Below are 22,818 nucleotides of genomic sequence, written 5' to 3'. Positions count from 1 at the left end.
GAATGTTCGCAGACCAGATCGGAAAAAACATGGAAGTGTACGTCGATGACATGCTAGCCAAGTCAAAGACTGCCGATAACCATGTTTCCAACCTGGAAGAATGCTTCAAGATCCTACGGGAGTATGGCATGAGGCTAAATCCATAGAAGTTCACCTTTGGAGTCGCATCGGGAAAATTCCTGGGTTTCATAGTCAATACCCGAGGAATTGAGGCAAACCCCGACAAGATCAGATCGTTGCTCGAGCTTCCCTCGCCCAGGTCGCGAAAATATGTCCAAGGCCTGATAGGAAGAGTGGCAGCCCTCAATCGGTTTATCTCCAAGTCCATCGATAAGTGTTTGCCATTCTACAACCTGCTCCGAGGAAATAAGAAATTCGAATGGACAGAAGAGTGCGAAAGCGCATTCCTCGATATGAAAGCACATCTAGCCGAGCCACCCGTACTATCCAAACCAAAAGCAGGAGAGCCTCTTTTTCTCTACCTAGCTGTCACAAAGGACGCAGGCAGTGCCGTGTTAGTACGGGAGGAAGACCGGATTCAGAAGCCATTCTATTACATCATCAAGAGACTTCTCGGAGCTGAATCCCGGTACCCGTTGATGGAGAAATTGACATTTTGCCTTATCACGGCCTCGCGAAAGCTCAGGCCGTTTTTCCAGTCCCACTCGATACACGTCATGACCGATCAGCCTTTAAGGCAGGTTTTGCAAAAACCTGAAGCATCGGGACGTTTGTTAAAGTGGGCAATCGAACTCAGTTAGTTCGAGATTGTGTACACGCCGCGAACTGCTATAAAAAGTCAAGCCCTGGACGATTTTATGGCAGAATACACAGGATTCCAGGAGGATCCCGCAGAAGACTCACCCCAAGTCACCTCGCCCTAGGCATCGTGGAGGATCTTTGTGGATGGTTCATCCAACGAGAATGGCTCCGGAGCTAGAATCATTTTGATATCCCCCGAGGGACATAGATTCCACTCAGCACTGAGATTCGGATTCAAGGCCTCCAACAACGAGGCTGAATACGAAGCTTTGCTGGCTGGGCTGAGGATAGCCCAGGAGCTGAAGGCGAGCTCCGTCCAGTGTTTCAGTGACTCCCAGCTCGTGGTAAACCAGGTTCTGGGCGAATATCAAGCACGGGGACCCAAGATGGCCGCCTATCTGGCAAAGGTAAGAGGTGAGCTGTCCGCGTTTAGGCGAGGCTCGATCGAACAGATACCTCGGGAGCAAAACACTAACGCAGATGCTCTTGCCAAGCTCGCCACCTCAAGGGAGACGGAAACCTTGGGGTTAGTGCCAATAGAATTCTTAGAGAAGCCAAGTATAGAAGAAGTCAAGACGGAGGTCGAGATAATCGATGCCAGGCCGACCTGGATGACCCCATCCTTGAGTATCTCGTCGAGGGAAAGCTACCTGAAGGACATAATGACGCACGGCGAGTCCTGTATCAAGCTCCCACGTATACGATGGTAGATGGAGTATTGTACCGACGTGGGCATTCCCTACCTCTCTTGTGATGCGTTCTTCCAGGCGAAGCAAAGGCCATCCTGCAGGAGGTGCATGAGGGTTTTTGCGGAGACCACATTGGGGGGCAGAGCCTGGCCTTAAAGGTCCTGAGGCAAGGATATTACTGGCCAACTCTGTCCAAGGACTCGATTTCATACGTGAAGAAGTACGACAAGTGCCAGCGGTTCGCCGTAGTTGCCCGAGCTCCTCCAGTCGAGTTGAAGATGATCTCGTCCCCATGGCCGTTTGCAGTTTGGGGGATCGACTTGGTGGGCGCCCTCCCTACTGGAAAAGGCGGGGTCCATTACGCCGTGGTAGCCATCGACTACTTTACGAAGTGGGCTGAGGCAGAACCTTTGGCGACGATAACGTCCAAAAAAGTGCTTGTCTTTGTGGTTAAAAGCATTATCTATCGATTCGGCCTGCCCAAGAAGATCATTTCCGATAATGGCACTCAGTTCGACAGCGACCTGTTCACCGAGTTTTGTTAAAGGTACGGAATTGTGAAAAGTTTCTCCTCTGTGGCCTATCCTCAGGCGAATGGCCAGGTCGAGGCTGTCAACAAAACTCTAAAGGCGAGCCTCAAGAAGAGATTAGATGAAGCGAAGGGGGTCTGGCCAGAACAGCTCCCCCATGTCCTATGGGCATACCGGACCTCGCATCGGACTCCTACAGGTCATACTCCTTTTTCCTTGACCTTTGGAAGTGAGGGAGTCCTCCCCATGGAAATTAAGGTGCTTTCGCATAGGGTCCAGTCTTATGACCAGGACCGCAACCATGAGCTACTGTGCAATCCCTTGACCTAGTTGATGAAAGGCGAGAAGATTCGCAACTCCAGCTCGCCCATTATCAGTAAAAGATCACTCGCTATTTCAACTCCAAAGTCAAAAGGCGCGCCTTTAGCGTTGGCGACCTGGTCCTAAGGAGAGTCTTCTTGGCCGGTAAGGACCCCAAAGATGGAGTCCTGGGACAGAACTGGGAAGGACCATATCAAGTCATCGAGGTCATTAAGGAGGGAACTTATAAGTTAGCTCGGCTTGATGGAGGGGTCGTCCCGCGGACTTGGAATGCCATCCATTTAAAGAAATATTATCAATGATTCACTTATAAGGCCTGAAAGGCCATTTTTTATGTATTAAGCAATGAGAATCAGCTTTTTATTTATATTTGAACATATTTTCAAGTGTAATCTAAAGTAACCACGAAAGACCCTTTCCCAGTTACTTGGGGGGCATATGGTACATGGATATTACCAGGTCACCTTAATGACTTAGAAGTTGATTCATATCGATTGATCGTTGTTTTTCTTAAAAAACGCGAGATATTGGTAAGGATTAACGCGAACTAAGTCCTATCCTGGATTTAACCAGGTCATAAAACTTAGAAGTTAATTTAAATCTATTGATCGTTTCTCTTCTTAAAGAGTTCGAGATATTGATAAAAGTTAACACGAACTAAGTTTTCAAATTAAGTTCCTGGATATAACCAGGTCATAAAACTTAGAAGTTGATTTAAATCTATTGATCGTTGTTCTTCCTAAAGAGCTCGAGATATGGATAAAAGTTAACACGAACTAAGTTTTCAAATTAAGTTCCTGGATATAACCAGGTCATAAAACTTAGAAGTTGATTTAAATCTATTGATCGTTGTTCTTCCTAAAGAGCTCGAGATATGGATAAAAGTTAACACGAACTAAGTTTTCAAATTAAGTTCCTGGATATAACCAGGTCATAAAACTTAGAAGTTGATTTAAATCTATTGATCGTTGTTCTTCCTAAAGAGCTCGAGATATGGATAAAAGTTAACACGAGCTAAGTTTTCAAATTAAGTTCCTGGATATAACCAGGTCATAAAACTTAGAAGTTGATTTAAATCTATTGATCGTTGTTCTTCCTAAAGAGCTTGAGATATGGATAAAAGTTAACACGAACTAAGTTTTCAAATTAAGTTCCTGGATATAACCAGGTCATAAAACTTAGAAGTTGATTTAAATCTATTGATCATTGTTCTTCCTAAAGAGCTCGAGATATGGATAAAAGTTAACGCGAACTAAGTTTTCAAATTAAGTTCCTGGATATAATCAGGTCAAAAAACTTAGAAGTTAATTCAAATCTATTGATCGCCGCTCTTCCTGAAGAGCTCGAAATATGGATAAAGATTAACGCGAACTAAGTTTTTCAAACTTTGTAACTAAAATGCGTAGAGGCAACGGTGAGTAAATCAATTAAAAATAAAATTGAGTCAAATTGTCTCAAGGTGGAAGCACCTCATGCAAAGGATACACAAAAAATATTAAAAAATATTGAAGGAAAGGGAACGAGAGAGGAAGGCCCTAAGCTCCGCCAGGTGGCCCCTTGGAGGTCACTGTCTCGCACTGCTCGGCTGCACCAGAGCCTTCCCCGGCCTCGGAGGGCGCTTCTCTATCAAGGTGAGCTTGGAATTTCACTAGCAAGCGCTCCCAGAGATTCGGTGCCAAGAAGGAGAAGTCAGCGTCTGGATTGTACGCCCAGCAATGGTAGAACAGGTCTTCTAAGGCCTTTTCCGAAGTTTTCCGCTCAGCCTCCAGGGCAGCCTTGGCCTCAGCCTTCGCGGCATCTAGGTCTGTCCGCGCAGTGGCAAGGGCGATCTCGAGCTCTTGAACCTTTGGGTGGGTTTTTTCCAACTCGGCCTGCGAGGCCGCCAAGGCATCCTTAGCCGCCTGCAGAGAAGTCTGGTGCTCGCTCTTCATCTCCTCGAGCTGAACCTTGGCCCTGGCTATGCTCCGGTGAAGAGCAACGGCGCCCTGCCAGAGAGGAGGGACAATTGCCTTAGAAAAAAAAAAGAAGGGAGAAAAAAAACACAGGGCAAAGCATGATAACAAAAAACCATAAAAGGGTAAAGCCAGCTTATCGTTAGGGTCATGCCCAATGAAGACTCCATCACGCCCACCGGGCTCATTGTCTCGATGGCCCGGAGCTCCTTCTCGTTGAACTTGTATATGTGGCTGACGGCGTAGTTCGCCGACTCATACACCGTTCCCCGGAAGGCCTCTGGATTCTTCTCCAAGTCCTGGGGATTGACTGGGATGCGTACCTCAGAGGGCACAATCGCCAAAGCCTCGAGCTCCGTTCCTGCGTCTCGGGCAGTGACCGGAGCTCGCGGAGGGGGTGGGGGCATGTTGCTTCCCCCTGCAGTAGGAGGAACCGCTCCCACGACCTGGGCAGCTGGGGGTTGCTCCTTCTCCTTTGTAGGGGACTTGGTGGGGATCCCGACGGCGTGCTTGGACGTCCGGAGCCTCTTCATTCTTGGCCCAGCGGCCCTAGCTGAGGGGTTCCCCCCGGTGAACGCACCTCGCAGGCTCTCTTCAGGCTGAGACATCTCTTCTGTCAAAACAAAGACATGGTTAGTACAAGAGTTAGCAATCATACAGAAACAAAAAAAAGGGGGAAAAAGAGAAATTCAAGTATATGTATAGTAAAGGGAATCCTAACCCCCCGAGCTAGAAGAAGAATCTAAGTCAATTACTTCCCGAGCTGGCGCAAGTTCTGGGTCCGAGGCTGATTCAGGGCTAGATTCTTCTACATATTGCATAAGCCCCGGAGCTACGACACCCTTCCGGAGTGATGGCCATGACCGAAGGTTTGTCCCATACTCCTCGAATAGGATCGACCTAAAGGCTAGGGTGTTATCTACTACTACGGTACCCCTAGGCCGGCTATCTTGGTAGTCCAGCACAAGCCGGTCGACACAGTGGAGCAGGGTTGTGTTCAGGTCCGGATCACTTCGGTGACGATGGACGAGCTGCCTAGGATTGAACCTAGCTAGTTGGGGGTCTGTTGTGGCCCTATCTAAAATCCTAAACATGTAAGGGTTACCTTGGCCAGAAGGACCCGCGGCTACTCCAGACCGGATCCGCTCCTCGCCCGCTGTTTGGGCGACCTCCAACGCCCGCTTCTTGTTCCTCACGAGGGGAACCTCGTCCTCCTCATCTTCATTTCCCGCGACCTCCTCTACAATGATGGGTCTGGTGTCGCGATCTGAGGGAAGCCCCCGGGGCCTCCATAGGTTCAAAGTCTGATTTGGTAAAATCAGCTTGCAGGCCACCATCGTCTCGTCTGTTACGAGCACGCGGTAATCCTTCTCACTGGGAGTTAAACATCACTACCACCAAATCCTAATCCAGGATACGTGACTGCCGTTGAGATGGAAAACGCCCAGTTAAGGTGCCTTCTCGCTAGGGAAAAAAGCCAGATTGAGGAAGTCTTGGCTCGGTTACCCCCTCTTGCAACCGAGGTTAATGTCGGAAAGAGGTAAAGGTGGTCTCGTAAGTCCCACATGAATAACCGGTCTAAATTGAGTAGTTCTGTCAGAACCGCCACTCCAATTTCTTCACCTTTAGGGTGAAACCATCGGAGTGCTCAACCCACTGATCATCACAGGGGCCATCATCAGCATGTCAGTCATTCGGTCAGGACTGCGACCCCAAGCTTTGTGCCTTCTTCACATATTCCCAGAAATTCCCATTACAACCCGTGGGGAAGGGCTGGGGCAAGCTCACGAAGGCAAAATGCTCCAAAAAATCCCTATGTGCCATGGTCAGAGTCCCAGGCACAGAGAACAAGGGATGTTGGAATAGCCTTGCCAATAAGGCATCCTCTGTCACCTGTAAGACATCATACACCACCTCTCCCTCAATGAGATGTTCCAGCTCATGGGAATAGTAGGAGAAATCCTCCACCGTCAGTAAATACTTACGCCCCACTGACGCGTGCTGAGAATCCAGGTCCTCGATCTCAACCGTAATCCATAAGTTTCACAAACGGAAGTTACTAGACCGAGAGACAGCATGGAGGCAGGTCCATGAGCGACCTGAGAAATCACTTGAGTTCAGCATAAAGTCCTCGATATGATCCGTAGCCTGACCTGCACGATCATTTGAACTCACAGAGAAGGTATCTAGCTCATAATGAGGATGTTAGCTATACTCGGCATGAGGGAGGTCCGTCCATTGTACTTGACAATGGGAATGTCCCAACTAACCAAGCTCAAACTTTGAGGGACAACAATCCATCAAATGTGTATAATAGGATGGGAGTTGTTGAACATCCCCCAGCTAACCTAGGGACCAAGGACCAAACCCTTGAAAGACTGGCTTTGCTGGAAGAGCAAATGAAAAGACTCTTATTTGGGAAGGGAAATGACGATTGCGCCTAAGATAAGGAGCTCGAACCTTTTGCTCCAAACATTGTAGCGACATCCTATTGGCTTTAGGATGCCACACATGCCGACATTTGATGGGAACGTAGATCCGTCTGATCACCTCAAGATGTTTAATACTATGATGATGGCCCACAATGTTGGGTTCGATCTAAGATGTATCTTGTTCCCTGCAACTCTGGTCGGACTAGTCAGGCAGTGGTTTAAAAAATACAAGAAGCATTCGATATGATCATGGAAGAAATCTTCCTCTGAGTTTAAAAGAGCATTCTGAGCTTCACAGGTAGCTCGTGTTGAACCCGATTCATTAGTCAACGTAAAGTGACAACGTGGTGAGATATTTAAAGCATACCTGAGCAGATTTACCAATGTTGATGCATGAGCTAGGGATCCTGATGACAACTCCAAGCTCATGGGAATGAGAATGGTAATCCTCGTGGGGGTGACCTGTGGCAAGAACTCCAAAGAAAATGAGTTAAAAGCATAGACGAATTTCTAACACGAGCTCAGAAGTGGATAAACTTGGAAGAGGCACGAGCTTCTATCGTAGGAACCAGCCAGGCCCTTGTCCAACCTATTGGATCAGAGACGGATGTTGCAGCTACGACTCAACCTGTTACCCAGAATAAACAAGGAGAAAATAACAAGAGGAAGGGGAATGATGAGGGTGAGGGTGAGGGTGACAAGAACGGGACGAAGAAGAACGAGCCCGTGGAGAAATTCAAGCCCAGTTACGCCACCTATACTTACCTAACAAATACCTGAGTGTGTATCTTTCTAGCTAATTCTAATCGCCTCCCATGGAAGAAGCCAGAACCTTTAAGGCACCAAAGGGCGAAGAGAGATCTTTCAAACAATTTCCAATTTCACAATGACATCGGTCACAATGCTGATGATTGTTGGCAACTGAAGGATGAAATAGAGACTCTCATTAAAGTTGGACCATTGGCCCAGTACGCCCGAAATTGGGTAGTTCCCAATCAAATTGTCGGGCAAAATTCTCAATCAGTGCCAGAAGCTCCGGTAGGCCAATCTGGAGCTCAGACGAACCAGGTCGATCCTCCCCCAATAATAGGAGGAGATATAACAACTATTGCTGGAGGACCTCATTTGGCGGGCACGGGCAGAGGGACCCAACAGAGGTATATCAATGAGTTGAAGGCTCATAACGGCATGGAGTTCGTCCCAGAGCTGCGGTTATCGAAGCAACAACGGTTGGAAAAACAACCAATCATTTTCACGGAAGAGGATGCTAGCCACGTCCAATTCCCACACAATGATTCGCTGGTGATAACCGTGTAGCTCGCCAACCGAAGTGTATGGAGAATACTGGTGGATAACAGATGTTCTGTAAATTTACTTGCCAGGTCCACCATGGAAAAAATGGGATTGTCCGTATCCGATTTGAAGGCGACCTCAATGACTCTGTATGAGTTTTCAGGTGAAGGAACAACGGCCAAATGGACAATCGGACTAGTGATGACATTGAGAGAAGATTCATGAACTGTCTTCAAAATACTCGAGTTCATGGTAATCGATTGTCTGGCCGCATACAATGAAATTTTGGGTGGACCCGTGCTGATGGCATTCAAAGTTATCACGTTAATTCGACACCTATCAATGAAATTCCCCTCAACTTCAGGGATACGCACAGTAAGAGGAGACCAGCACGCTGCCAGAGAATGCTACAACATTTCTATGAAGGGAAAATCACAACCCGGGCAGCAGGAGATGGTCATTAATGAGGGAGGTGAGGAGTCCCAAGAAATGGAAGTCACTCGTGGGACGAAAGAAGCTCAAGAAGAAGATGGTGAGGTTGCTCAACGTGACAAAATTTATCCGCGGGTGGGCGAAGACAGATCTGATCTCAAAGCCATAGAAGAGCTCGAGGAAATAAACATCAACCCGAAAGAATCTTCAAGGGTTGTAAAAATTGGGGAAAATCTTGAAGACAAAAGGAAGAGGGAGTTGGTCGAGTTTTTACGGAAGAACCTGGAAGTTTTCGCCTGGTCGCACGAGGATATGGTGGGAATCAGTCCGAGTATAATAATGCATACCTTAAACTTGGACAAGAGCGTGCCTGCCAAGTCCCAAAAATAGAGGCTTTTGGGGACAGTACGAGCTGAAGCATTAGAGGAAGAGGTAGCTCGTCTACTAAAATGTGAGTTTATCAGGGAAGCAAAATACCCAATTTGGGTTTCTAATACCGTTCTGGTCCTGAAGCCAAACAGGAAGTAGAGAACCTGTATCGACTTCTTCGACCTCAACAAGTCTTGTCCAAAGGACTATTGCCCACTGCCAAGGATTGACCAGTTGGTAGATACCGCAACAAGTCACAAGCTCATGTCTTTCATGGACACATATTCTGGATATAACTAGATCACAATGAACCCTGCAGACCAAGAGCATACCAGTTTCATGACCGAGCATAATGTGAATTGTTACAAAGTTATGCCATTCAGACTGAAAAATTATGGAGCAACATACCAACGGTTGGTCAACAAAATGTTCACGACTATATGAATAACTATAAACCTCAGAGCAAAGTAATTTTGGAGGAACTCACAACTGATAAGATTCCATCACTTTCATCATCATCATTAAATGATAAATGATAAACTGAGGAAACCACTATTCCTGGAAAAGAAACCCCGGTGCAACGTTGTAGTGGGAGGATTATGAGACAACCTATTCTCTACGAACATGGGGCACATGTCCTTGTTTCTGATACAGACAAGGATGATCCATTAACCTTCAAAGAGGCAATGGATGATCGTGAAAAGGAGAAATGGCAAGAAGCCATGAACCAAGAAATGGAATCTATGTGTTCCAATTCTGTTTGGGAACTTGTAGATCCACCTGAAGATGTCAGGTCCATTGGGTGGAAATGAATATACAAGAAGAAAAGAGGTGTAGATGGGAAAGTGGAGACTTTCAAAGCAAGGCTAGTAGCAAAAGGCTACACTCAGAGGGATGGTGTAGATTATGAAGAAAAATTTTCTCCTATGGCCATCCTTAAATCCATTCGCATCCTTTTATACATAGCTGCCACCTATGACTAAGCGATATGGATATTTTGATGAAACTATATATATGGTACAACCATAAGGGTTCATCGAGAATGGGGAAGATCAAAAGGTATGTAAGGGGCTGAAATCCATTTACGGATTAAAGCAAGCATCTAGATCTTCGAATATCACCTTTAATGAAACAATTAAATCATATGGCTTTGAATAGAATGTCAACAAAGCATGTGTGTACAAATACATCTAAGGAAAAGTAGTGGTTTTCGTAGTTATTTACATGGATGACTTTTTTCTCATTGGCAACAATGTAGAGACATTGTGAAACGTGAAGAACTGGTTAGCCGAAAAGTTCCAAATGAAAGATTTGGGTGAGGCAAGCTATGTTCTGGGAATCCAAATCCTAAGGGATAGGGAGAACAATCTCTGGGCACTTTCTCAGGCTAACTATATCGATAAGGTGCTTGAAAGATTCTCTGTGGAGAATTCCAAGAAAGGTCAGTTACCGACCAGGCATGGGATTACTCTCTCCAAGGAACAGGTGTCCTAAGACACCTCAGGAGATAGAGGATATGAGAAAGTATCCCAATGCTTTAGTGGTTGGGAGTCTAATGTATGCCATGTTGTGTGCTAGACTCGACATATTCTATGTAGCAGGGATTGTGAGTCGTTATGAATCAAATCCTGGTTTGGAACACTGAATTGCAATAAAGCACATTCTCAAGTATCTTAGGAGAACGAGAGATTATATGTTTCTATATTCAGGGGGTGAGTTGAACCCTACTGGATACAATGATTCTAATTTCCAATCAGACAAACACATTTGTATGTCAACGTCTGGGTCAGTGTTCACTCTTGGTGGAGGAGTTATGGTCTGGAGATGTAATAAACAATCCAGCATAGCAGATTCAACCATGGAAGCCAAATACATAGCGGCTTGTGAAGCGGCTAAGGAGGTGGTTTGGTTGAGAAAGTTCTACACTGATCTAGAAGTAGTTCCAGCTATGGATAAGCCACTAATCCTATACTGTGACAACAGTGGAGCAAAAGCTAACTCCAAGGAACCAAGAAGTCACAAAAGAGGAAAGCATATAAAAAAGAAATACCATCTGGTTAGAGAGATTATACACCGAGGTGATGTGATTGTTATGAAGATAGCATCGGAACAAAACCTGGTCGGCCCGTTTACCTTGACACTTCCTGCAAAATCATTTATGGGTCATGTATGCAACATGAGATTAAGGGAGATGCCTCACTTGCTTTGAGGGAAAGTGGGAGATTGTTAGGATTAATGCCCTAAAAGTATGCAAAGACATTTTATTGAATTATATAAAAGGAAAAATTTTATTATATTTGAATATTATAATTATTGTTTGAATTAATTATATGATAATATAAAGAAAATTCCTTATCCATTGATGACAATATGATCTTGTATTAGTACGAGAAAATTAAGATCATATATAATGAATAAAATTGCCAGCAACATATTAAAGTAAGGAATCTTTAATGAATGGTTACTAGTGCGGTTTACTAAGCATACAAGATGCAAGTGATCTAGATTCGGATTACTGATGTGGATAGACATCTTAGTAAATATGTTGTATATAATAGAGATTATATATGACAGGACCGATAAGAATTAATTGTCTTTATAAACTTGTCGTTTGACATAAAGAATTGATTCTTATCATAATAGATTATCATTTGTAGATCAATCTAAATCCTGAGTGTTTACCGAGTTTTTCGGAAACTAGAATTATAAAAGATAAGAGAGCTTAATAAGAAAGGATTTAGAAAATGCAAGCGAGGTTTTTACATGGTTTGGGCGTTAATGAGCCTTAGTCCACGAGTCAGTTGTATTAGAGCTTAGAGAGCTTTTGACAATGGAGTATTTTACAAGTTTTAGCAGAGTAATTGCTTACAAGAAAAATCTAGGGGATCCCCTCATCAATGCACTACTATTCATATTTATAGGCAAGCGAGTGCACTGGGCTTGGGCCGGGCTAGTCCGGGCCCAATAAGGGTGTAAATATTATTTGCTCTCTAATGGAGGCTCAATACAAAGGATTGAAATATAAAACAAAAATTAACCAAGGCCCATTGGGCCAGCCCAAACACAATCACATTATAAGACTTGCGACAAACTGGTGTTTCAGTCTGGGTGCCATGGGCTATGAGGTAGATTTAGGGGACAAGATCTGTCAGTGTAGTGGCAGCGCAGTTCTGAACCAACGATGTACATTCCCGAGGCAGCCTCCTCTGCAGGTTACTTATGGGGACATAGCTCCATGCTTCTTGGGATGATGTCAGTATCGGGGATACTTTACCACGCCAAACTCGGCCAACCAACCCAGGTCTGTTTACCAACATCCCCATCCATTTACCAAGGCCTGGTTCGTTTACCAGGGCCCGGGTTCATCCACAGCAATCCCGGCCTAATCTCAGACTTAGGAGCCGTGACCTCTTCTACCGCACCTCAGGAGACATCCTGGTACGCAGTCCAGGGTTTATACAACCTGCCCCGACGATGGTCCCAGCTTACACTCCCGGATGCCCTTTGGGCCTTGCTGAGACTTGGGCTGTCAATATTCTTTTGCTCTTCGTCTAATGGGCCTGATCTGGGCTTTAACTCCCTGGAAGGCGGCCCTTGGTCTTAGAGTGTGGATCTGTACATTTTGGAAGAAACGGGGATAACACTGAGTATTCATGAACTCTTGTTTGTGTTTATTGGATCTTTTGATTTACTCTTTAAGGTTTCTTAGTATAATGAGGCTAATGACTTTTGTTTTAGAGATTCAATATCATGAATGGCTGGGAACATGAATTACAATAATGAAATTCACAAATTCCTAATGGATCGAATATTGGTTCCATTAAAGGTTAATTCTGGAACTAAATAGTTAATGAGCTCAAATCTATAATTTTATTAAAGATTGATTTTTCACTAGTGAATTAATGGTACTTAAGGATCAAGAGGTAATTAGAAGGGTAAAACAGTTATCTTTACCAACTCGAATTAGTGAACCAATAAAGGGAGGACAGAACTATATTTATTGATTATATCAATTGACTACAAGAGAAAACTCTGTAAATATAATTTTATAAATACTTAGAGTACAATTCCATATTTATAGTGGAGTCATCATGGAATTAATAAATAAGATAATTGGATTATTGGAGATTAATTATCTGGTTTATTGGAGTTTAATTAATAATCTGGTTTATTGGAGATTCGTATTATAGTTCCATGTTCCCCAGATAACCTCTGTCTCACACTGTCAAGGATAAGGGTGTCAAAAGAAATATTTGTAGAGAGAAGAACTTAATTGAAAATGAATTAATTTTCGAGGGCAATGAAATAAATTATGTGATAGTTATGGGCAATTACTTAATTATTTAACTATATAGTTTTTATTTTTAAAAACTATAGGTTAAAATAAATAATAATTTTGTTTGGATTAATATATAAAGAGAGATTAATAAATGTCTTATATAGAATAAGATATTTATTTAAAACAGATATTTTTAAGATAAAGTTAATTTTGAATTAAGTGATATTTATTTTGGGATAAATACATTGGCTTAAATATTAATTAAATTAACAAATGAGAAAATTAGGGATAACCCTAATGGTGTGGTCAACACACTGTACATTGAGTGTGGCACCACACACAGGGATTTTCTATTCATGGGATTTGAATTTTGAATTTTAAATAATTTGTTTTATTTAATTATATATATTTAATTATTCTTTTTTAAATATGATTTAAATTAAATAATTAAATAAGGTTATAACTGATCAGTTTTATTTTAATAAAATAGAGGTTAATTAAATTAGTTAATTATCTGTATAAATCTAAGAAGAAGAGATACTTCTAAGAAGGTCATTGTTTTTCATAGATTTTCCTCACTATCTCTTTGAAAGAGTTGCAATAGTTTTAAAAAACCTGAAAACTATTAAATTTCTTCACTCTTTATCAAACCTCTCTAGATCTTATATGTTAAGCACATCTGAAGAGTCATAAATCAACCTTTAGATTCCTACATGTCCACACGCGTGCGTCCTTGTGTGTTTGAGGATTGGTCTGGAAGATCAAGGTGGAAGCTTTCAGAGTTTGATAAAAAGATCATTCATTTAATACAAAAAAATTCGAAGATATTTAATGGCATGCAAGAATTAATCTCTAATCTAATTGAATGTTATTTAATATATATATATATATATATGTATAATCTTGGCTATGGCTGAGATTAATAATTATTAAAAAGAGCTCGTTCCTGTGTATTTTTGATATGCTCTTTTAATACTAGCATAGAGAAAGCTCCAAATTGAGGATTTTTTATTGAGGTGTAGATTAATTTTGGTTAGTAATGATTTTTTTTTAATTTCTTGTGGTATAATATACTTAGATGTGAAAAAATCTTGCTGGGAAATGGAAGACTACTTTTAATACTGCTTCAACGAGTAAGTGTCCTAAGAGAAAGCGTGGGAACACATACAATTCCAATGACGAAATCAGCGATGATGATACTGACACTGAAATTGAAGATGAAGATGATTATGGACCCGAGAAGAGGTTGATTCGGGAGTACAGGTTGAAGACAACCTTATTATGACTAGATGCTCGTTTAAAAGGGTAAGTAATATTGTGTGTATGATGTCTGAGGTGCGGAAAGCAATGGTGAGAGTTGCTCGATTTGGGGTATTTCTCAGGGATGATTTCCCTAATATATAATCTCAGTGCAGTGGCTAATTGAAAATGTCGATGTGGGTCGTAACGCTTTGAATATCTATTGGAAGAGATTGCACATGTCTAAGAAGATATTCCAGTAGGTGATGGATGTACATGAAGGCAATGAAGAGGTTCAATCTAAGTTGAGGACTCCAGTTTCAAAATTGAAGTCTACTTGTCTTGGCATAAATAACCGTGTCGAACTAGTAGCTTTAGAAACACAGTTGGTTGATTATGAAGAAGCTGATGATTTTTTCTTAGTCGCTATGGTTCTGATCATAGTTGAGAGCGTATTGGTGCCGAGATCTATAGGCCAATTGCGTACTAGACACATAAATGTTGTAGCTGACCCCGAAGAAATTAGTTACAAAAATTGGGCAACACATAACTACCGTGAGATTATGAATTCTATTTCCAAGTACCAGGCTGGGAAATTGACTCACATAATTTGATGCACGACTTTCCTACAAGTTAGTTTTCAAATGTCATTAGTTTTTTTATTATTATTTTTGCCTCTTTGGAATTGGTAATTAATAGTTCACGTGTGTTGTTATTTTAAATGCAGCTTATGTATATGCACCATATTCAAGTGCCCAGGGTGTTTGTTCACCGGTCCATTGCACCAATACATTATTGGACTGATGAAGCCTCTTAGAATCTGAAGCCTTATATCATGGCTGACGGTGGCTATAGTGTCATGAAAAGGGTATGGTTTTGGTATCTATTCTTAGTGACAATGGATCGTGTTCATATTGCATTTTTCAATGTCTTAAAATTTTGTTTAACTGTGCAAGCCAGAGTTGTGGATGTGGCACTTCCTCGGGTGAGTGAATTATCGAGTGGGATGGAACATAACACAATAACGCAAGAGAAAGTGACTAAACTTGGTCATCAGTTGGAAGAAGTGATTGGACTGTTTGTTGCTCTACCAAAGACTATCAAGAGTATGGTATTGAGGGAGGATAGTGGTTTGCAGGAGAATCCACAACCAGAACCTTTTGATGAATTAAGAGGCGAGCCTAAGGGTGGAGATGAAGGAGTGGATGTCTACAAGGCAAACGATGCAGCTAAGGAAGTCCCTGAAACTGTTGATATGACATAGGTTGCAATCAAAAGTACTTTTGTGGTTCCAGATAGAAGCACTATTATTAAACTGCCCGAACCAAAATTTTGGGGTATTAAGGGATAAAAGGAATTATGTTCAGGTGGTGGTGTAATGGTAGGGCCTTTCAGACTCTCTACATCAGTGACATAATAGATGTACTAGTTGGCGGAGTACTACTACAAGCCCATCCTTAGCGATATGTAAGTCTTGCCAACTACTCATATTTTTTTAGTAGTTGTTTTAGCTGCTTTGTAGGCTTTCTATTTCATTGGAATATACATGCATTTGTTGTGTGACTACAGTAACTTAGAAGTGGAATGTCACTGCATTCGGTCAATGCAGCCCGACCAATGGATTTGTGGGGAGGCAAGTGTTTTATGTGGATAAACTTGCTCTTTTTTTGTGAGCATTTTTATCATTTGGGGACATTTATTTAATTCACTTTGTTTTTGCAGTTAATTACATGCTACGCCAGAATATTGACAGTGGAAGAGAAAAAGAAATTTGGACCTAGGGAACCCCATAGAGTTTGGTTCGTGCTAGCTAGGATTTCTATGAGTTACAATATAATTGTTTTGGAGACCTCGGTTATTTTCTTTATGTTCAGCTTTAGGCCTATATATGTTGAAGTTGATCAGGATTCTTTAAATTCTTTTTGTTTTTCATAGGAAAAACAACTAAGTAAACACAACTGAATTGGCCTTGCTACTTGTGACGGAAACTGGGTGAAGTATCATTTTGGGAATTTTAAATTTTGTTGCGAGGTTATTTCATTTTATTCTCTTTTTTAAAAACAAAATATTTAAGTTAAATTGATCAACAAACTATTTCAATTGTGCATGAAGACTTGTCAAATGACATTAGTCGTTTTCTCTAACATCTTTGTAGATGGTTGTGCCTGTTTTCGGTGACTCTTGTTATCAGAGAATCGACATTGGTTCGTAGTTTGAGTCAATCTCAAAAGGCACTCTTGTGAAATTTTGGATTCCAACCTTAGTGATGAAACCACGCCAGAGCGATTGGAGCAGACGACCGAGATGGTAACTGTCTAAATTATTAATTCGTATATGCAATTTTTTTTTGTTAAGACATTACAGTTCTAAATATGGAATGCATTTTTAATAAATGCAGTTGACTACCCAAGATGAGTTATTTGCATTTGACATTGCTGCCACAAGGGGAAGTGGTGAATCTATTAGGTTCTCTGAATTTCAGAAGTCATTTCAAGAGGGTCTACCCCAACAAACAAATTTGAATGACTGGTGTTTTCATTATGAAGTATATGGAGGCAATCATCCAGGGAAAAACCACTACCTACGAGGTATTCCCCATTATAAATAAATTTGTTTCTGATTAATTTGACCTTCAATCTGTAATTGAGGCAAGAAGCTCTTACTTAATAACCATTTCAATTCGATATTTACAGTTCGGTGTGGATCGTTAAAGATATAGGCTTGACAATCGCATTGTTCGCCATGAACTCAATAAATTGTGGGATATAGTCAGGGTCGAAAGTGATGACCATTTTCAGTGTAATATTTTGGAGGACGGTGATGAAACAGGGCTATCATTTGGTGAGAAAAAGACTACCGGTTGCATGGAATCCCTTGGCAGTCTCACTAGAGACAAGGCCAATAGCCGCTTCTCGAACAAAAAGGCAAGAAGCAAGAATATGATTAATGTTGTTTCATCACGAACAAGGAGTCGTAAGAAGTCTACTTTGAGGAAAATGGATGTCAGAAAAGCAAGAAAGGTTGAATATGTCCTAATACTTGGTTTGCGGGTTTAGTTATGTACCTTAATTAGTCTACTTTTATGAGCACAAGTCATTTTGCATTGTTTATTGAACAAAATGATAACCGGACAACTACTTACTTTTGTGAACCTCCTAGCTTTGGGCCATATTTATGATGTTCAAGTTTTTAAATTATGGGACACCTAGTAGTTTAATATTTTGCTAGTTAGGGACGGTTATAGTAATAGCAAGCTTTAAGTTCTCATATTAGTAGAACTTGCAACTTTAGTGCTCACAATTCTGCTCTTTGGTCTAAACTCAGTACTCTATTGGAACCATTCGGCAGAGAATGCCCCTGAGGGGTCTTTTGTAACTCTTCCAAATGGTCTCCTCCCTAGATTTTACTCTTCCTTTTTTCAATAAATTTTCAAAAACATTTCAATAAAAAAAAAGTGTTGCTTTCTATTGATGCGTGTAGCATGTCCTGCCAAATTTAGTTATAATTTATTTCTTAATTCTAGCAACTACTTCAGTATAGTGGCAAAGGTCGAACCCACAAAGACTATTAGCCAACTTATTATTCAAAATTAAACATGAATTAAAAAGGGAATTTGTTTTTAAAATTTAATAACATAAAATAAAATAATAATCAAAGAACAATGCATAATACGATTTTAGAAAACAGTTAATAATTATTATCTACCTTCAACAATCAATTTATCAACAATGACAAATAATATTCCCTATTCCCAATTAAACTATTAACCCCAAGATAACACTTAAGCAATCAATTATACTAGTTTCCCTATTATAATTAATTAAAGCTAAGTGATGAGTCTAGTTTATGTGGTTTTTTAGGTAGTCTTTTATGTTGTTTTTATTTCATTTAGTGCAGTTTTATGCTTTTGTTCGTTTGTTTTTCAGTTTTAGTGCATAAAAAGGAAGATTTGAATACTTGGAGGATATTGGTTCAAAAAGAGAAGAAAAAAAAAACCAAGTTCGGTGTGTTTTCAATAAAGGTGGATCCTGGCACAAGTTGAAATCATTGGTCATTTTTTGGGTTTAAAATTGCAAAATTTGAAGAATTTATTAAGGGCCACGACTTGAGCAATTTGAAGTCGCGCCCAGCCCCTTCATAGAAGAGCTATTATGGAGATAGGACATGGGCTGCGGCATGGCTTTGGAGGGCCGCGACCAAGAGGAGCAAATTCTCAGGAGATTAAGACATAGGCCGCGGCATGGTGTAAGTAGGGTCGCGGCCCGCCTCTTTTCAAAAAGAAAAAAAAAGGTTTTATAAAAGAGGAAACGGGAAAGTGAAAGGGGGCAAAGAGGAATAGAGAGAGACAGTTTTGGGGGCTAAAATTCTTCTACGAACACTTTTGCAGGCTTCTTGATTTGTTTGTCATCCATCTATTTCTTTATTTTGTTCTTGAATTTCTCTGTGTTTAGAATGACAGTTATGAACTAATGCAATTATCATTTCTTCTTTATCTTCTTTTCAATTCCTCGCAATCTATACGTATTGATTGATTATTGATTGGCCATCTATAGTCATTACCTCTATGTTTTTTAATCAAAATATGAGAAGTGCGATTTGAATTTGCTCTGGTTGTTTAGGACACAATTATAATTTGGAACGAGAGTATCTAGATTAATTATGTAATTTTCTTTTGAGTTGTTTTGTTTAATGCTATCTTTGTTATCAAATTTACCATAGAAATATAGAAAATTTTCACTTAGGTTGAGTTTATTATTCATAACACGATTATAAGCTGCTTTTGTCAACTCGTTAATTGAAATAGGAAGAAGAAGAAGAAGAAGAAGAAGAAGAAATTGGTAACTTGTATTAGGGATTAATAGGGAGGATAGTTGATGATATTAGCTGCCCTAATTACTCTCTCATTACTTAAATTCAAGGTTTTTTTTTTGTTACTTATTGTTTTTTTATTGAGTTCTTTATTATTGTTTCTACACTTTATATTTTCTTCTGCATTGTTACAAGAATCAAAGTTTAATTGACCAAATAGAAACAAAAAGGATAATTGATTGGTAATTGGTAATTCAGTCCTTGAGGATGATATTTGGTTTTACCAAGATTATTACTAAATTGCGATACGTGCACTTACGTAGCAAATAATTTTCGCAATAAGTATTTGGCGCCGTTGCCGGGGACTGAAAATTATCAATATCAGTCTAATTAATTTTATTTCTAATTTGGTTGTTCTTGTCTTGTTTCTAACCTGTTTCAGCTGCGTTTCTTTGTCAAATTCAGGTAGTTTGGTTATATGCGTAGTAGAAGAGGGGCAGATAGTCTTGTTCCTATTAATCCTGAAATTGAGAAGGTTTGCAAACAAAACAGAAGAAACAAGAGGTCGGCTCATCAGACTGTGGAGATGGCACAGAATGACGGGAATAATGAGGTGCCTGAGGTTGTTCAAGGTCAGGCTCCACATCCTGCGGCAAGGAGGCTGAGAGACTATGTACTGCCCACTGTTACGAGAGTACAAAACTGTATAAGACTGCCAGCTACGGAGGCCAATAATTTTGAGATTAAGCCGACGATCTTGCAAATGGTGCAGTCCACTATCCAATTTGGTGGTTTTCCTTCTGAAGACCCCCATATGCACTTGGCGAATTTCTTGGAGTTATGTGATACCTTCAAGTATAATGGAGTGAGCGACGATGCAATCAGGTTGAGGCTCTTCCCATTTTTACAGTGGGAAAGAGCTAAGAAATGGTTGAACTCCCTCCAATTCAATTCAATTCGTTAAATACTTGTGAGGATTTGTCTCAAAAATTTCTTGCCAAGTTCTTTCCTCCATCAAAAGCTGCTAAATTGAGGGGGACATTAATAATTTTTATCAGTTGGATGGTGAATCTTTGTATGACTCTTGGGAAAGGTGCAAGGAGCTATTGAGAAAATGTACCTATCATGGTATAGAAAAGTGGATGTTGGTCCACAATTTTTTCAACAGGCTATGTGGTACAACAAGAACAATTATTGATGCTGCAGCTGGTGGGGCATTCATGAGTAAGAGTGCCCATGAATCTTATGAACTGTTAGAGGACATGGCCACAAAAAATCATCAGTGGTCTGACAAGAGGTCATCTGGGGTTAGAAAGGTAGCTGGGGTACATGAACCTCATGTAATTACCGCTTTGACAGCACAAGTGGCCACATTGACAAAACAATTACAGCAGAATATTGTTTCTGCTAATGCGATTCAGATGGCAGCTAGGTATGAAATTTGTGGTGGTTCTCACTATTTTGATCAGTGTCCTACTAGTAATAAATAACATTCTGATGGACCAAGCTCAGGTTCAAGCTGTGGGAAATTTTCAGAGGCCATTCAACAATCCATTCTCCAACACCTATAATGCTGGGTGGAGAAATCACCCCAACTTTTCTTGGAGAAACAATCAGGGCTAGCAATCTCAGTTTCAAGGTCAGTATCAGCAGAATATGCCTCAACAACAACCAATGAATCAAGGCTCTTCATCACAACAGCCTAGGCCACAAGCTCCACCAGACAGGCCTAATGAATTACAAGCTGCGTTATTGACTCTTATCAACACTCAAGCTCAGTTCATGACTGAAACCAGATCCTCTATTAGAAATCTTGAAACACAAGTGGGGCAGCTGGCCAATATGATGAATAATAGACCTTAGGAAAACTTGCCTAGTAACACTGAAGTTAATCCTAAGGTGAATTATCAGGCAATTACTTTGAGGAGTGGTAAACAAATTGAGCAATCTACTGTACAACAATCAGTGGTTCAGAATGAAGAATTGGATGAAAAGTCTGATACAGTTGAGCAAGGGGTTACTGAAGATCACAAGAGCCAAAAGAAGATTCCTCCAGTTTTTGTTGACTAGCCAGTCCCAGTTCCTTGCCCTCAGAGGCTTAGAAAAACTACTCTTGATACACAGTTTTCTATGATTTTAGAGGTGTTCAAAAAGCTGGACATCAATATTCCTTTTGCTGAGGCTTTGGAGCAGATGCCTAGCTATGTAAAGTTCATGAAAGTGATTTTATCTAAGAAAAGAAAGATGGAAGACTATGAAACTGTGGCGCTCACTGAAGAATGTAGTGTAATATTGCAAAGGAAGTTGCCCCAAAAGTTGAGAGATCCGGAGAGCTTTACTATACCTTGCACAATTGGAAAATTTGAGTGTAAGCATGCCTTGTGTGATTTGGGGGAGAGTATTAATCTGATGCCCTTATTTGTGTTCTAAAGACTTTGTTTGGGTGAAGCAAGACCAACAACAGTTACTCTACAGTTACCAGATCGATCGGTGAAGCATCCACAGGGTATCATTGAAGATGTTCTTGTGAAGGTGAATAAGTTTATTTTTCATGCTGACTTTATTGTTCTTGACATGGAGAAAGATATTGATGTGCCTGTTATTCTTGGAAGACCATTTCTAGCCACTGGCCAAGCTCTCATTGATGTTCAGAATGGTGAATTGAAGCTTCGGGTTCAAGGAGATGAGGTGGTATTCATTGTCTTCCAAGCAATGACGTATCCGGTGGCTAGTGATAGTTGATATAGCGTGGATGTGATAGACAAAGCAGATTCGAAAAGAAGGGTGAGTAGTGATGCTTTAGAGGCAGTTTTGCCTCATAGTAAACGTTGTTTAATTGCTCTACGAATTAAGTTGACAAAAAATGGCGTCAACGGTTTGGTGCTTTCATTGAGAGCATTAAGCAGTACGTACGTGAGTCTATTCAGTCGAAGAAGCCTCCCTGAATCAACTATGGCCGCGAATGATCCTAACATTCCTGCGGAGGAAATCTTAGAGGAAGTTGATTACCCCTAGCACCCTCGGAAGCAGCCGATGATGAATTTGGACCCAGATGAGAGGAGTGGGTCCTCTGACTCTCGAGGACCACCAGCACCACCGGCCCCCAGGGACGACGAGGACATGTACTACAACCCTGAACGATATGTCCCTATTGTGGAGCTTGAAAACCGTCAGTTACGAGAGCAGTTGGCGGAGGCCAAGAAGCGTAACAAGGAGGTGGCTAGATTGGTTGCTGAGGCGCAGGCAGCTCAGCCCCCGCCTCCGCCTGAGGCCCAAGCTCCACCTTCGCGAGATGTTCATGTTCCACCATGCTGGCCTCATGGGTGACCTCGCAAAAATGCTGCCACACGAAGAACGGAGCAACCTCCGCCACCTACAGAACAGCATGCTCCCCCAAGGCCCCGGAGAAGTAACTAGGCTGGACCTCCTGCCAACTCAACTGTCGAGATACCGGCCGAGATTGGGAATAACCGAGCCCCCACAGAGGCTCGGACCCAAAATCTTGGTAACACACAGAACATTCCTGAACCAGTACAGGCAAACTCGGGACCTTCTAGGCCCTGTAATTGATGGCAGCCACCATCACCCATAAGGCACCCACCATCGTCAATAAGGTATCCCTCACCAACTCAGAGAAACATGCAACGGACTCAGGGTGATAGGGAAAGGCGAGCGGGGCAAAAACATGGGAATGGGGAGATCGCTAGGGAG

General features: G+C 41.5%; 1 protein-coding gene and 1 long non-coding RNA gene across 4 annotated transcripts; both read left to right on the top strand.

Moving 5' to 3' along the window:
• The first annotated feature begins 14,066 nt into the window (after positions 1-14,066).
• On the top strand, positions 14,067-17,547 carry LOC133831006 (uncharacterized). Of its 3 annotated transcripts, none has more exons than XR_009892347.1 (8): positions 14,067-14,364; positions 14,475-14,930; positions 15,026-15,166; positions 15,259-15,765; positions 15,868-16,329; positions 16,454-16,605; positions 16,697-16,886; positions 16,992-17,547. It is a non-coding gene; the product is annotated as an uncharacterized LOC133831006 (long non-coding RNA). The 3 variants fall into 3 exon arrangements; XR_009892346.1 differs by having other exon boundaries at positions 14,069-14,930; positions 15,868-16,097; positions 16,234-16,329; XR_009892345.1 differs by having other exon boundaries at positions 14,068-14,930.
• A 3,216-nt stretch (positions 17,548-20,763) lies between these two features.
• LOC133832718 (uncharacterized) lies at positions 20,764-21,849 on the top strand. The gene is made up of 5 exons (XM_062263027.1): positions 20,764-20,931; positions 21,019-21,162; positions 21,262-21,475; positions 21,557-21,639; positions 21,688-21,849. The coding sequence occupies exons 1-5, from the start codon at positions 20,764-20,766 to the stop codon at positions 21,847-21,849; spliced, it is 771 nt and encodes a 256-aa protein (XP_062119011.1).
• Positions 21,850-22,818: the final 969 nt, after the last annotated feature.

Source organism: Humulus lupulus, chromosome 4, assembly GCF_963169125.1.
Source record: "Humulus lupulus chromosome 4, drHumLupu1.1, whole genome shotgun sequence".
Taxonomy (NCBI): Eukaryota; Viridiplantae; Streptophyta; class Magnoliopsida; order Rosales; family Cannabaceae; genus Humulus; species Humulus lupulus.
This window is presented reverse-complemented; position numbering and strand designations above follow the sequence as displayed.

What these genes read in the sequence shown, in the direction of transcription:
- LOC133832718 (XM_062263027.1), top strand. Translation starts at nt 20,764, where the DNA reads ATGCCTCAACAACAACCAATGAATCAAGGCTCTTCATCACAACAGCCT. An exon ending in GCCAAAAGAAGATTCCTCCA is followed by an intron (nt 21,163 to 21,261) that starts GTTTTTGTTGAC and finishes GTGTTCAAAAAG; the next exon opens with CTGGACATCAATATTCCTTT. An exon ending in TTGAAGATGTTCTTGTGAAG is followed by an intron (nt 21,640 to 21,687) that starts GTGAATAAGTTT and finishes CTTGACATGGAG; the next exon opens with AAAGATATTGATGTGCCTGT.